Source organism: Hyperoodon ampullatus (assembly GCF_949752795.1).
Source record: "Hyperoodon ampullatus genome assembly, chromosome: 10".
NCBI classification, from domain to species: Eukaryota; Metazoa; Chordata; class Mammalia; order Artiodactyla; family Ziphiidae; genus Hyperoodon; species Hyperoodon ampullatus.
Genome location: NC_136923.1, coordinates 55,049,369 through 55,063,240, shown reverse-complemented (window position 1 = coordinate 55,063,240; position 13,872 = coordinate 55,049,369). Strand labels below are relative to the sequence as shown.

At 44.6% G+C, this 13,872-nt stretch overlaps 1 protein-coding gene across 4 annotated transcripts in view; it reads left to right on the top strand.

The window, feature by feature from the left end:
- Positions 1–3,087: 3,087 nt before the first annotated feature.
- The window catches only part of TGFBR2 (transforming growth factor beta receptor 2), a gene marked incomplete at its 3' end in the record, with an annotated part of 103,917 nt that continues 93,132 nt past the window's right edge, over positions 3,088–13,872 (top strand). For all 4 annotated transcript variants that reach the window (XM_079713830.1, XM_079713829.1, XM_079713828.1 and 1 more), the window contains exon 1: positions 3,088–3,293. In XM_079713830.1, coding sequence (XP_079569956.1) covers positions 3,200–3,293 — 94 coding nt within the window. In that variant the 5' untranslated portion in view covers positions 3,088–3,199. The remainder of the gene's footprint in view (positions 3,294–13,872) is intronic.

The window sequence follows — 13,872 nt, the reverse complement described above, 5'->3', positions numbered from 1 at the left end:
TGTAAGATTGTCAAATTGCAGTATACACAAGTTTACGTGTCTCTGATTGCACTTCGATGCTTTTTGAAAGATGAGTTTGCACTTGGCAATGCCAAAGTCAGACTCTCAGTTTCACAGGAGATTGAGGATGAAATCGGAAATATTAAAGGCAAGCAAAATTAAAATCAACATTAGTCATATATGATGACAGAGACCACCAGTTAAATATTCCACCCTGGAATCAAATACCTCAAACCTGGCCTCTAACAATGTAAAATATCTGTTCTTTGCAATAAATATAGTAAAGAAGGCCTTCGGAATCAGTTGGGCATTTATTTGCCTCAGTGTTTCTGGGAGTAAGGAAGTGTATGTATACTGTCCAGAGGAACTAGGGTGAATTTAGAAAACAAAACAAAACAAAACCACAGACTTCTCCATTTTTAAGAAAAGGAAGTAGTATGACATCATCCTCCGCTAAAATCTAGCCTGTTTATATCTCAGTTTGTTAGGTAATAGAATGCCTTTTCTCAAGTTATAAAATAATTAGGATGATTAAGTACAAATTTCTTCTGAATCTTGATTACCTCATTCATTCATTCATTCATCCAACATATGTCTATTAAACACCTATTCTGTGCTAGGTCCTGGGAATACAATAGTGAATGGAGGAAAAGATAGAATTCCTGTCCTCAAGAAATTTGGACTTGATTTGGGAGAAGGGAAAGGAGGTGTAGTAAGTGCTAAAAAGGAGAGGCATATGGTGCCAAGTGAACCCATAATAAAATGTCTATTCAGGGGCTTCCCTGGTGGCGCAGTGGTTAAGAGTCCGCCTGCCAATGCAGGAGACATGGGTTCGAGCCCTGGTCCAGGAAGATCCCACATGCCGTGGAGCAACTAAGCCCGTGCGCCACAACTACTGAAGCCTGAGTGCCTAGAGCCCATGCTCTGCAACAGGAGAAGCCACCACAACGAGAAACACGTGCACTGCAAGTATCCCCCACTCGCCGCAACTAGAGAAAGCCCGTGGGCAACAATGAAGACCCAACACAGCCAAAAGTAAATAAGTAAATAAATAAATTTATTTTTTAAAAAAAGTCTATTCAGGGAGGTCAGGGAAAGCTTGCCCATCAAGGAAGTCATGATTCACCCAAGGAAGACCAGGAGAGCGCTGGGTGGAAGGCAGGACAGAGGAAGGGAAGTACGCCCTGGGGGAAGGGGGAAGGCTCTGTGTGGGAGGAACACGGGTGCATTCTAGGAATGTGGAGATCCTCTCATTGGGAGAGGAGAAACCCAAGGTTACAAGAGAAGAGGGGCTCAAGGCACCTTCAAGGATCTCATTTCTATCCTCTGTCTCAAGAGCAGTGGGAAGCCATCAAATGATTTTAATAGAAGGGTTGGTATAATCAGGTTTGCCTTTTGAAAATTTGACTTTCGCTAGGTTTTGAGAAATTGAGTGAAAAGGCCCAGAATGGCCCTGATGGGGGGTGAGTGGCTGGGAGACTCCTGCTCAAGGGGTGGCGGTGGCATGGGCAGGGCCTGTGGAGGAAATGGAGAGAAACAGATTTTGAACTCAACTTTCCTCCTTTGCTCAAATGGCTTTGGCAAGGAGGTTGGTGGGAAGGAAGATGCCCAACTCTGATGATTTCACCCCACTTCCTGCATCCTAAATTCAAGAGCTAGGAAGTGGTCTTTTCCTAAAAGTCAGCTTCTGTGCTGGGTGGAACAATGGTGACAAGACTTAACTTCGAGGATCAAGCAAAAGAACTCTCAGATTGACAGGGAAGATTTCAGGGGTTGGGTTTCCAGGGAGAGCTAGTTGCCTTTATTCCCAGTAAGCCTGGCCACCTGCCTCTGCAAACAAGCTTTGTCTCCGATAAAGGAGTCTATTGTGTAACCTGCTGGAAGATCTCCTGACCAGAGAGAGGGCTATACTGAATCTAACTCTTTGAGGGGGCTGGAAGTAGGATGAGCATATGAGTCAATATCCAACTAAGGCACATGGGAAAGAGACAGGGGGTTCTGTTAATAATTCAACTTTGAAACAGATGTACACCAGGATAGTTTGGGGGCAAACCTGGTCACCTTAGCAAGAAGGGAAAGTTGAAAGTTCGTCCTTTTCTGCTCCCACCGATGTCCCCTTTTGCGGGGGAGGGGCTCAGAGTTGTGTCCCTTCACAGGCAGTGTTGGAAGGCAAACTCTGGCACTTAGCTGACTCCCAGGCCACTTTTACTTTCACACTTTCTGCCATACCTGATACATTCTGAAGATAACATTTCCCATTACCATTATCACTCTGTGATGGCTTATTGTTTATAATTGCTCACTGAGTCACCCCCCAGGAAGAAAGAGGCAGCTCAAAATGGGAGGCACCACCCAAGAGCTTATCATAAATGCTGCCTCTTAGATGTACTGAAGCAGAATCTGCATTTTAACAATATTTTCAGGGGGTCCATGAGCACATTAAAGTTTGAGAACAGACTTCTGGACTTCCACCTACAGTAAAATAAACATTTTACAATGTGATGGTTTAGGCATACACAACTGAAACAAAGTTTAATGAGGAAATACTTCTACTGCTTTACTTGAAAAAAAAAAAGTGCTCACAACTCAGATTTCAGCATCCACTCTTGGGTCGCCACTTGGAGTTTGAAAACCAGCTCTGAAGCACTTAGGAACAGCCCGAAGAGGGTTGTGGGGAAGGGGAGGATGCTGGTGGGTGTGCTTTGGAGAGCGCAGGCATTCTCTGCGTTCAGTGACTTTCTGGAACGTTTGCACTTAGTGCTCCGTAGTCAATCTTCGGAGCGGGAACGCGCGAGGCCGCTGAAAGTTTGCCAAAGCCCCGGAGGGGCCGGTCCCAGGGACGTGATTGGCAGCTGCGAGGGAGGGCGAGGACCGGGAGCCGAGACGGGGAGCAGGCTCGGGGCGGCAAGAGGTCCTGCCCAGCTGTTGGCGAGGAGTTTCCTGTTTCCCCTGCGGCGCCCGGGCGAAGTCGTGAGTCACTCGCGCGCCCGGCCCGACGACACTCCGCGCGCGCACCCGCCGGCCGGGCCGGCCTCCCGCGCAGCTCCCCTCGGCCGCCGGGCCCCCCGCGCCTCGCCCACTGCCACCCTCTGCGGCGCCACATCTGGCCGCACCGCTGCCCCGCGCGGGTCCGCAGGGCGCGGCGCGGAGGCGCGGCGTGCGCGCTCGGGCCGGTCTATGCGGAGCGGCGGGGGCTGCCATGGGCCGGGGGCTGCTCGGGGGCCTGTGGCCGCTGCACATCGTCCTGTGGACACGCATCGCCAGCACGATCCCGCCGCACGTTCCCAAGTCGGGTGAGTGGCCCCCGCCCGGGCTTGGCGCCGGGGTCCCCGGGGCCCCGCCGGGCTGCGCTTGACAGTCGGCCCGGGAGGCGGGCGGAAGCCGGGACGTGGCCCCGGTGCCCGCGCCCCAGCACCCTGCGCTGGGACGGGTGCGTTTTTCTTTCCAAAGACCAGGAAAGTGGTCTCGGCGGGGGCGCGGGGCGCGCCCGGCCCCCTTTGTGCGGGCAGGAAGGGCGCTGCGTCCCGGGCCGCCCCCACCCCCGGAAAGGGAAGTTTGAGAAGTTGGTAATCGGCGGAGGCAGGACGCGGCCCGGGCGGCCTCCGAGCGAGCGGCGGGCACACCTGGTCCCCGGCCCGGGATCGCCCAGTGCCCCGAAAGGGCAGGGCCCCCATCCTCAGCTCTTGCCCAGGGCCACATGCCCCCGGACCTGCATTTTGGGCCGGAGTTGCTGTAGCAAAGTTTCAAGGAGAAGGGCGATTGCCAAAGGAAACTTGTCTCGCTCCACTGCGGGCTGGCGTGGATGCGGAGGGAGTGGGGCTTGTCAGGTGGAAGGCGGAGTATTTACTGAGTGCCTGCTAGGTGCTAGGTGCTGGAGATGTTGCCTGGAGCAGGACAGCCCCGTCTTGCGGGCTTGAAGGTTCTGTGCAATTGTCTGGTGGAAATGAAACGGAAGGGTTAAAATCGTAAATCCCCCTGCCCACCTGATCTTGGTGTCTTGGAGGTTTTGAGGGTAGAAAAATGCAGGAATTGAACTCTTAAGTATTTGTTATGTAAAGTACCGAACCCATGAGACCTTAAAAGTTAGAAATTTTGTTAGCTCTTTGCTACAGAACTGAGCACCTGCATCTGGGGTCTGGTAATGGAGTCTTTGGAGTTTTTGGACCTTTCTGGGCCTCAGTCTCCTCATCTGTGAAAGGACATGGTTAGATTTGGATCATTTTACGTTCCCTTCATCTTTAACATCTTTTGTCTCTCTACTCCTTTTTGGTAACTTGGAGATGCCCTGTGTGGATTTGGGATGAAATGTGGAGGATCTGACAGTCCCCGTCACTCTGAGGCACACATTCTGTTTACCAAGGGCCAGAGGCAGACTTACCTTTGGTCTTGTCTAAAAGAAATGTGGACTAGTTTCTACATGGGACATTTCACAGTTCTTGAAGTGGATTGAAAATTTTTTAAAGTTATATTTTTTTTACTGAAGGTGGCATGGAGATGGGAGTTTTTAAGATAATGAGGAAGGACTATTGTAAACAAAAAAATTCTAACACAGATTTGAGTTCTACAGTTTAATAAAGTTCCACTGTTTCATCCTTGGATGCTTTCTTACTTTGCAGTACCAGAATGTTCGACTCTCTGATTATACACCAAACTCTTAAAAACTGAGTTATATTTTGCTAATATTTTAAACGGCACCCTTAATTTTCAGTGTACCTTAAAAATCGTTAAAACTTTTGTTTCAGATTACGAAAGAAGGAAATTAGCGGGCCCTGATTCTGTTAGTCTTTGCTTAGGAGGATAAGATTTATGATTTGCAAATTCCAGACTCAGTAGTTCATGAGTCAGTCTCAGTTCATCTATATACACACTTTTAAACAATTAGCTTAAAAGCCAACTGGCTTTTTATTTGGGCTTTTAAACAGTGTTACAAAACCCACAGATTTCATATTTTTATGGAATTAAAGCCACAAAATGGTTGAACTAAGGAATCATTTTGGATTGGTATTCATGTGAAATTACATTTTGAAGATAGTTGAAGGTCAAAGGTAGCTATAATGGAGGTGGGAAACCTAATTCCACTTGCATTTAATTTTCTATGGAAGTAAATGGTTTCAGGATTTTCCTAACGTAATTGGTAATCTGTCACTACATTTTTCAAAATATCTTAATGCACGGTAAGATAAGAAGAAATGAGATTGTTCACAGCCTTCTCTTAGGTTACTTAAAAAATCCATCTTATATTTAGTATATTGACAAGTGAGCCAAGGACTTTAGTATGAGAGCAAACTTCACTAAGATACATACTTAAAGGTATTTTAGTTTTTGTTTTTGACTTAGTAGATTCACTCTTCCTAAATGCCCGAAATTAAGTAATTGCTCTTTGGGGGAAAACTTTAAATGTTTGAAAACTCTTCAGATCTGAAAAATATAACTTTTACTTTTCGAATACCTAACAGGAGATCCTTGTTGAGGACTCAATGTTGGTAAAAGTGTTGTACGGATAAGTTTCTTTCCCCAAATCACTGCTGATTTTGTCAGGGCTCTGGAAACTAGGTCCAGAATTTGATCTTTGGTCTATTTGCTTTTGTTCCCAGAAAGCACATTTTTCACCTCTAGGCCAATTTATTTTTAACTAGTTATGGTTTCTATAAGATACTCATCTCATTTTGGAGTCCTTGCCTTTATTTATTTATTTATTTATTTATGTGTTTTTGGCCACGTTGGGTCTTAGTTGCTGCGCACGGGCTTTCTCTAGTTGCGGCGAGTGCGGGGGCTACTCTCTGTTGTGGTGCGCGGGCTTCTCATTGCGGTAGCTTCTCTTGTGGAGCACGGGCTCTAGGCGCACGGGCTTCAGTAGTTGTGGCACGCGGGCTCAGTAGTTGTGGTGCACAGGCTTAGTTGCTTCGCGGCATGTGGGATCTTCCTGGACCAGAGCTTGAACCCATGTCCCCTGCATTGGCAGGCAGATTCTTAACCACTGTGCCACCAGGGAAGTCCCTCCTTGCCTTTTTTTCAAGGTAGCACCCCACCTTGAAATGATGAGTCCTCATTGCTGTCTGTGGAGCCAGCATACCTGCTACATGGTCTTCATTTCAGTTTTCAACACAACTTTAAAAATTTTTCTTTTTTTATAACCGTAGTTTTCCAATTAAGAATGACACTTCATTGGTGCCATTGCAGAAAGTGGCCATTACCCATTCTTTCTTCTCAACAGTATCTATAGAATGTCACTTTTTGCCAGGCAGGAGGCTCAGTCCTGGAAACAGTATTCTGAGTGAATAAGACAGGTCTGGTCTTTGCCTCCATTGAGTCTAACATATGGGGGCTGTGTTGAGGCCCAGAGAAGGATGTATATTTTAACCCTGTGTACTTGGAAGCATTATTGACTCTAGACCCCTTTGTCAAAAGCCCACTCTGTTGGGTGTTGAGTGTTTCCTTCCATTCCCTCCACTGTCCCTCTGAACGTGTTTTTCATTGATCTATTCTTTTCTGTGCCTGCCTTATTCCGGGCCCCCAGTTGGGCCACCTCACTTTTGTTCAAGCTGCTGTCTGTCTGGAACTCCTGCTACCCTGGATAATTTAGATTCATCTTTTAAGACTTGACTTAAGTGTTATTCTTAAGCAAACCTGCTTTCAATGCCCTGGGTGGAGCTAAAGGTTCCCTCCTCCCGCGGACAGGCCTCTCTTTTCGCTGCTAACAATAGTAAGGCAGAATTAGCTCTTGATGAGACTCCCTTACCCATTCTGTCAAAGGCACTGGGTTTGTCCCACTCATTTCTCTGTCTCCAGGGTCTCTGGCAGTGCCTGGCATATCACTTAGCACCCAGGAAATGCTGAGCTGAACCTCCATTCATCCTCCTAGAGGCACTGCAAGTCAGTTGAGCATTTCCACAACCAGGCAGTCACTATTTATTGGGTGTTTGGTCTGAATGGTAAAATCTTTATTGAGAATAGTTTGGCTTTGATCTCAGTAGGCAATTTGGCTGTTTTATACCGTGTTATTGGTTCTTTTATTCTGATGACCTATGGAAAAAGATGACAAACATGTCAGCTTCTGACAGACATGATGGAAAGCTGCTAGAAGTTTTCATCCAACCTCTTTAGCTGTACATTTGAATTCATGTAGGGCATTCAAAGCCATTGCAAAACGTTTTCAAAGTCTTACCAAAGACATTTGCCAGTGAATAATGAATCTTCTCTCTCTTTTTTTTTTTTTTTCTAGAAGGTTGTTGAAAGGAGACTTTCATTAAAAATGAAGTGCCGAAATCTAAACTTAGCTTTGAAGTTTCTTTTTTCATCAGGGTCTTCTGTTTTGGTTTATAAGCAGTGAAGTGAGTTGGTCTAAGGGATATGCAGCTCTGGGGCAGCCGCTATCTGCAGAAGAGCAGTGTGGCTATTATTTAGGTCTGATGCAAACCACTGAAACAGTTTAAAATAGGGTGTGGAGGAAAAGTCCTTCCTGGCTACAGCATGGCATTATTTAGCCAATTTCCACAGAAAAGCATAACTCTGTCACCTTGTTGGCGTCTGCCCTCGGGGGCCTTCTGTACAGCTTCAGCAGATTAACTCATGATTTTCAGTAGAAATGATTTAGCAGATAGGTATCAGCAGCACGAATGCTCACCATTTGTTCTGCACTCCTTCTTTCCCTTGTAATATGTTGCTTCCTACCTACTTGTGGCTTCTGACCAAGGTGGGATAACGATGATTCTCCTTCTTGCCTGGCGTGTCATGAGGGTTGGGAAGCCAAGCAGGTGAATTGGCTCATCTCAAGGACAAGTGGGGAGAAGGGAGGAGTAACATTTGAGAACCTGTTCTGAGCCAGCCGCCTGACATTATTACCTAATTTAATCCTCAGAAGAAACCGACAAGATAATTTTCATTACCTTTATTTTATAAATGGAGAAGATAGAGTCTGTACAAGGCAACTTGATGTTTGCCTGTGTGTGTGTGTGTGCGTGTGTGTGTGTTTTCTAACCTTGTCTTCCGTGTGTTCTGCTCGGCCCTTTTCCCTGGTGTATCTGTGTGTATGTGTGTTGGGATGGAAGTCAGGGAGTGAGTAAAGGGATATCATATTCCAGAAAGGGGAACTTACCATCTAATATGCATTCAGTGCCCCTGAGATCATGATTTGCTTTGCTTGCATGATCTGCCTCCTTCCTGATTGTCACCTGATTGTCATTGTCCTACAGAAAATCAGGATAGGGTAGAGTCTCTTTGCCCAAGAAAACTCTGCTGTTCCTAGTCTGATAATGGCGTCTTGGTGGTGGGACCCACTGCGGGTGACCTGTGCCTTGACCGTTGACAGCAGCTGGACATGCGCTGTTTTCAGAGATATATACTGGCAACCCCAGATTCCAGGCATGTAGGACCAGTGTCTGTGTACAGACCTCGAACAGCTGCTGGGGAGGGTGGGAAGAGTAGAATTTATCCAGTATCACAAAGGGGGATGATTTGACTTTTAGAAAACTTGTAGGTGGTTAATATTCTTCTCCTCCCAAAAGGATCTGTCTTTTATTTGCCATAATCAGCTTTCTAAGTCTTGGCACTCAACATGGAGTAACTGCCTCCTTGCCTGTGGTCAATTTAGGATCTCCTGCTTGGCCTCTTTAGGGTTTCCTAGCGTCTGTGTTTTGTTCGCAGGGCTGAAGCTGTAGATCATTAGAATGGACTTAGCTCAGGGCAATTGCATGTGATGGGTGAGATTGTATCTGGGGAAGGCTGCCTGCTCTCAAGATAAGCGGCTCTTTTTTATTTTTGTTCCTTTCTGATGAGATATTCCCCCCCTCCCCCCAATTTTTCTGCTCAGTTAAAATGTAGGCCTAGTATACGGGCAAAAGGAGCCTCTGCCCTGGGATTTAGAGGGCACTACTTTTATTGTTCTCTGGTCAGCCCCCGTCTATGGGGTGAGGAGACTCCTGGGCCTCTGAGTCCAAAGTCTCCCCTTTATAGATCAGTTTCAGGTACCTGGAAACCCAAAATATGCTGCTCGGATGGCTGTGGACCAACTTTTACAGCCTACATGGACCTTTGGACCCATCTTCCGGAGGGCCTTTGTAGCCACTGGTCTATGGGCCTGAGGGGTGGCGAAGGGACAGCCGTGTATGTGTGGGGTGTGGGGGGGTGTGAGTGTTAAAACTTGGGTGTTTGACATGTCACAAGGTCTCTCTTGGTGCCAGATGGAGCAGCCAGTGGAAAGAGGAAGGTAGCTTGTTGGCCGGGTCTGGGACAGTTTCCCCAGTTCCAGGGCTGGTCTCTGAGCAGGGCAAGAGTTTGAAGTTGAACTTGGTCTTTTCTAAGACGTTATGGAGGTGCATTTGTCAATCAAGGTAGAAGGATAAAACCTACTTTATCGAACAGTTTGTCAGTGTGACTTATAACTTTCAATATTCTGACCTGTGGTCTGTGGGCCACCATTTGTCCCCCCGCCCTGGGTCTTCCAACGCTGGGGATTGATCTGCACCAACAACACGCCTTTGCAGAGGTGTTAGGTACAAAATTAGTTATTGTTGATTATATCCTATTTTCCCTGGAGTAGAGAGATTGCTCATTAATGAAAAAGCTAAGAGTTTGGCTGTAATCATAGTGGTGTATTTCCTTGGGGAAATTCAGTTTTTCATGGCTTGTCTTTTCCTGCAGGAAACTTCAGCTGTATTCATTTGACTTGTTCTATCCAGGATTTCACTTACAGTTTCTTTAAGATTTCCCAGTGCCTTGGTTGCATTTCCTCTGGGTGAGGAAGGTGCAGCTTATCTGGATGTCTTCTTCTCCTACTGTAAATGTTTTATTTGAGTGATCCATGGCCTTCTCAATCCTTTTTAAGGAAACAAGAATATCAGAACAGATAAAGAAGTAAAAAGCTGTTAAGATACTATACAAGGTATAGGATTGTGAAAACTGTGCATTGCAGGGAACTGGGGGCTTGGCAGAACAACCATGAGTGTCTTTGAAGGAAAATACAGAGTCAGGTTCATATTTTCAATATTTGCCACTTTATCTGTTAAAGTTGTAAATCGTCACGGAGGATTCATTGGCTGTGGCAGGAAATTCACTCTGCTGCTTTGTGGATGACGGCTGGTGATCCTAAAGCTCTGCAGAAGTTTCCTATGGAAGGAGATGACAGTGGCTCGTGCCGCTCTGAATGGTGTTAATATCTCGAGGAAGCTTCACTCGAGAGATTTTGTGGGCAGGTTTCCTGATAATGCATAGTAATGATTGTAGCTGCACTAACTGCTGCTGCCTGGACCATGTTGAGCGCTTCACGTGTATTATCTAACCTCCAAACAACTCTACAAGGTCGACTTTATAATGCTCATTGTAAGTCCTCTAGAGATCAGGGAAATTAAGGCCACTCAATTAGCAAATGATTAGGCTGGGGTTGAACCCGAGATGGTCTGCTTTGGGGACCTAGACCGCCTCGATTGATACAAACCACTTCTCCATTATAGCGTGGGTGCTGGGAGACTCTAGGGGCTAAGAGAAATAATGGTAAGATCCAACATTCTTCTAAGGCTTTGGAGTTTTTCGTATATTATCCCATGTAATTTCTTTAGGTAAATAAAATAGCGTTTGATCCATACACCAGGTAGTCAAACGTTAGGCCTGTCTTGTGACCTTGATTGGAAAATGAAATATACACATCAAGTGATACAGTCCTGGCTGAATCATGGCATAGTTATGCCATCAAGGAATTTAGTAGGTATGCTGAATAGAACAGGCACTTTATTTGGAAGAATTAGGGGAATTCAATGATGCATAAGTAGGTGGGGGTTATATATGGTGTGCCAAGGTGGATTTACCATGATATGGATGGAACCTCAAGGCTTCTCCCTGGTGCAGGCGCCCCTCCTGGCTCTGGGAGGGGCCCTGGCAATGTGGTTAACGAGTGTTATCAAGGTAGAGAATATTTAAGACATCTTGCGATGCCCTGAATATTACAGCTCACCTGTAAAAGCAACTTCATAGAGGTTTTCCCAAATTTAGAGGCAACCCAAAACATTTATATGACATTACTTATAATGAGTTATGAAGCTGGAAAAAACTTCCAAGTTATCTCAAGAATAAATTTACAAATTCTGATCAACAGTTCTAGAGGAAAGATTGAATTATTTTAAATTTTCTCTAAAGAGAATATCGTGAAATATCATTGGAAGAGGTGATCAAAGAGAATGTAACCAAAAAATGTAGCAATAATATTTCAGAGGTGTATCAGGCAGTTAATTAATAAAAATATTTGTTTTCTTTTAACTTTTATATTTGTGGTATCTGCAGCTTCTTAAAATTTGTAATATGTAAGATGCCACTCTAAATTCTTAATATTCTCTTTCATACCTAAATTTCTATTTTTTTTTTTTTTTTTTGCGGTACGTGGTCTTCTCACTGTTGTGGCCTCTCCCGTTATGGAGCACAGGCTCCGGACGCACAGGCTCAGCGGCCATGGCTCAGGGGCCCAGCCGCTCCGCGGCATGTGGGATCCTCCCGGACCGGGGCACGAACCCGTGTCCCCTGCATCGGCAGGCGGACTCTCAACCACTGCGCCACCAGGGAAGCCCCTAAATTTCTATTCTTTTCTTTTTTTTTTATGGAGATCATCTGTGAACTCTTTTTTTTTTTTCTTTTCTTTTTTTTCTTTTTTTCTTTTTTATTAGTTTCTGCTTTATAACAAAGTGAATCAGTCATACATACACATCTGTTCCCACATCCCTTCCCTATTGCGTCTCCCTCTCACCCTCCCTATCCCACCCCTCCAGGCGGTCACAAAGCACCGAGCTGATCTCCCTGTGCTCTGCGGCTGCTTCCCACTATCTATCTACCTTACGTTTGGTAGTGTATACATGTCCATGCCTCTCTTTCGCTTTGTCACAGCTTACCCTTCACCCTCCCCATATCCTCAAGTCCGTTCTCAAGTAGGTCTGTGTCTTTATTCCCATTTTACCCCTAGGTTCTTCATGACATTTTTTTTTTTTTAATTCCATATATATGTGTTAGCATACGGTATTTGTCTTTCTCTTTCTGACTTACTTCACTCTGTATGACAGACTCTAGGTCTATCCACCTCATTACAAATAGCTCAATTTCATTTCTTTTTATGGCTGAGTAATATTCCATTGTATATATGTGCCACATCTTCTTTATCCATTCATCCGATGATGGACACTTAGGTTGTTTCCAGCTCCGGGCTATTGTGAATAGAGCTGCAATGAACATTTTGGTACATGTCTCTTTTTGAATTATGGTTTTCTCAGGGTATATGCCTAGTAGTGGGATTGCTGGGTCATATGGTAGTTCTATTTTTAGTTTTTTAAGGAACCTCCATACTGTTCTCCATAGTGGCTGTACCAATTCACATTCCCACCAGCAGTGCAAGAGTGTTCCCTTTTCTCCACACCCTCTCCAGCATTTATTGTTTCTAGATTTCTTGATGATGGCCATTCTGACTGGTGTGAGATGATATCTCATTGTAGTTTTGATTTGCATTTCTCTAATGATTAATGATGTTGAGCATTCTTTCATGTGTTTGTTGGCAGTCTGTATATCTTCTTTGGAGAAATGCCTATTTAAGTCTTCTGCCCATTTTTGGATTGGGTTGTTTGTTTTTTTGCTGTTGAGCTGCATGAGCTGTTTATAAATTTTGGAGATTAATCCTTTGTCAGTTGCTTCATTTGCAAATATTTTCTCCCATTCTGAGGGTTGTCTTTTGGTCTTGTTTATGGTTTCCTTTGCTGTGCAAAAGCTTTGAAGTTTCATTAGGTCCCATTTGTTTATCTTTGTTTTTAGTTCCATTTCTCTAGGAGGTGGGTCCAAAAGGATCTTGCTGTGATTTATGTCATAGAGTGTTCTACCTATGTTTTCCTCTAAGAGTTTGATAGTTTCTGGCCTTACATTTAGGTCTTTAATCCATTTTGAGCTTATTTTTGTGTATGGTGTTAGGGAATGATCTAATCTCATACTTTTACATGTCCCTGTCCAGTTTTCCCAGCACCACTTATTGAAGAGGCTGTCCTTTCTCCACTGTACATTCCTGCCTCCTTTATCAAAGATAAGTTGTCCATATGTGCGTGGGTTTATCTCTGGGCTTTCTATCCTGATCCACTGATCTATCTTTCTGTTTTTATGCCAGTACCACACTGTCTTAATTACTGTAGCTTTGTAGTATAGTCTGAAGTCAGGGAGCCTGATTCCTCCAGCTCCGTTTTTCGTTCTCAAGATTGCTTTGGCTATTCGGGGTCTTTTGTTTTTCCAAACAAATTTTGAAATTTTTTGTTCTAGTTCTGTGAAAAATGCCAGTGGTAGTTTGATAGGGATTGCATTGAATCTGTAGATTGCTTTGGGTAGTAGAGTCATTTTCACAATATTGATTCTTCCAATCCAGGAGCATGGTATATCTCTCCATCTATTTGTATCCTCTTTAATTTCTTTCATCAGTGTCTTATAATTTTCTGCATACAGGTCTTTTGTCTCCTTAGGTAGGTTTATTCCTAGATATTTTATTCTTTTTGTTGCAATGGTAAATGGGAGTGTTTTCTTGATTTCATTTTCAGATTTTTCATCATTAGTGTACAGGAATGCCAGAGATTTCTGTGCATTAATTTTGTATCCTGCTACTTTACCAAATTCATTGATTAGCTCTAGTAGTTTTTCGGTAGCATCTTTAGGATTCTCTATGTATAGTATCATGTCATCTGCAAACAGTGACAGCTTTACTTCTTCTTTTCCAATTTGGATTCCTTTTATTTCCTTTTCTTCTCTGATTGCTGTGGCTAAAACTTCCAAAACTATGTTGAATAAGAGTGGTGAGAGTGGGCAGCCTTGTCTTGTTCCTGATCTTAGTGGAAATGGTTTCAGTTTTTCACCATTGAGGACAATGTTGGC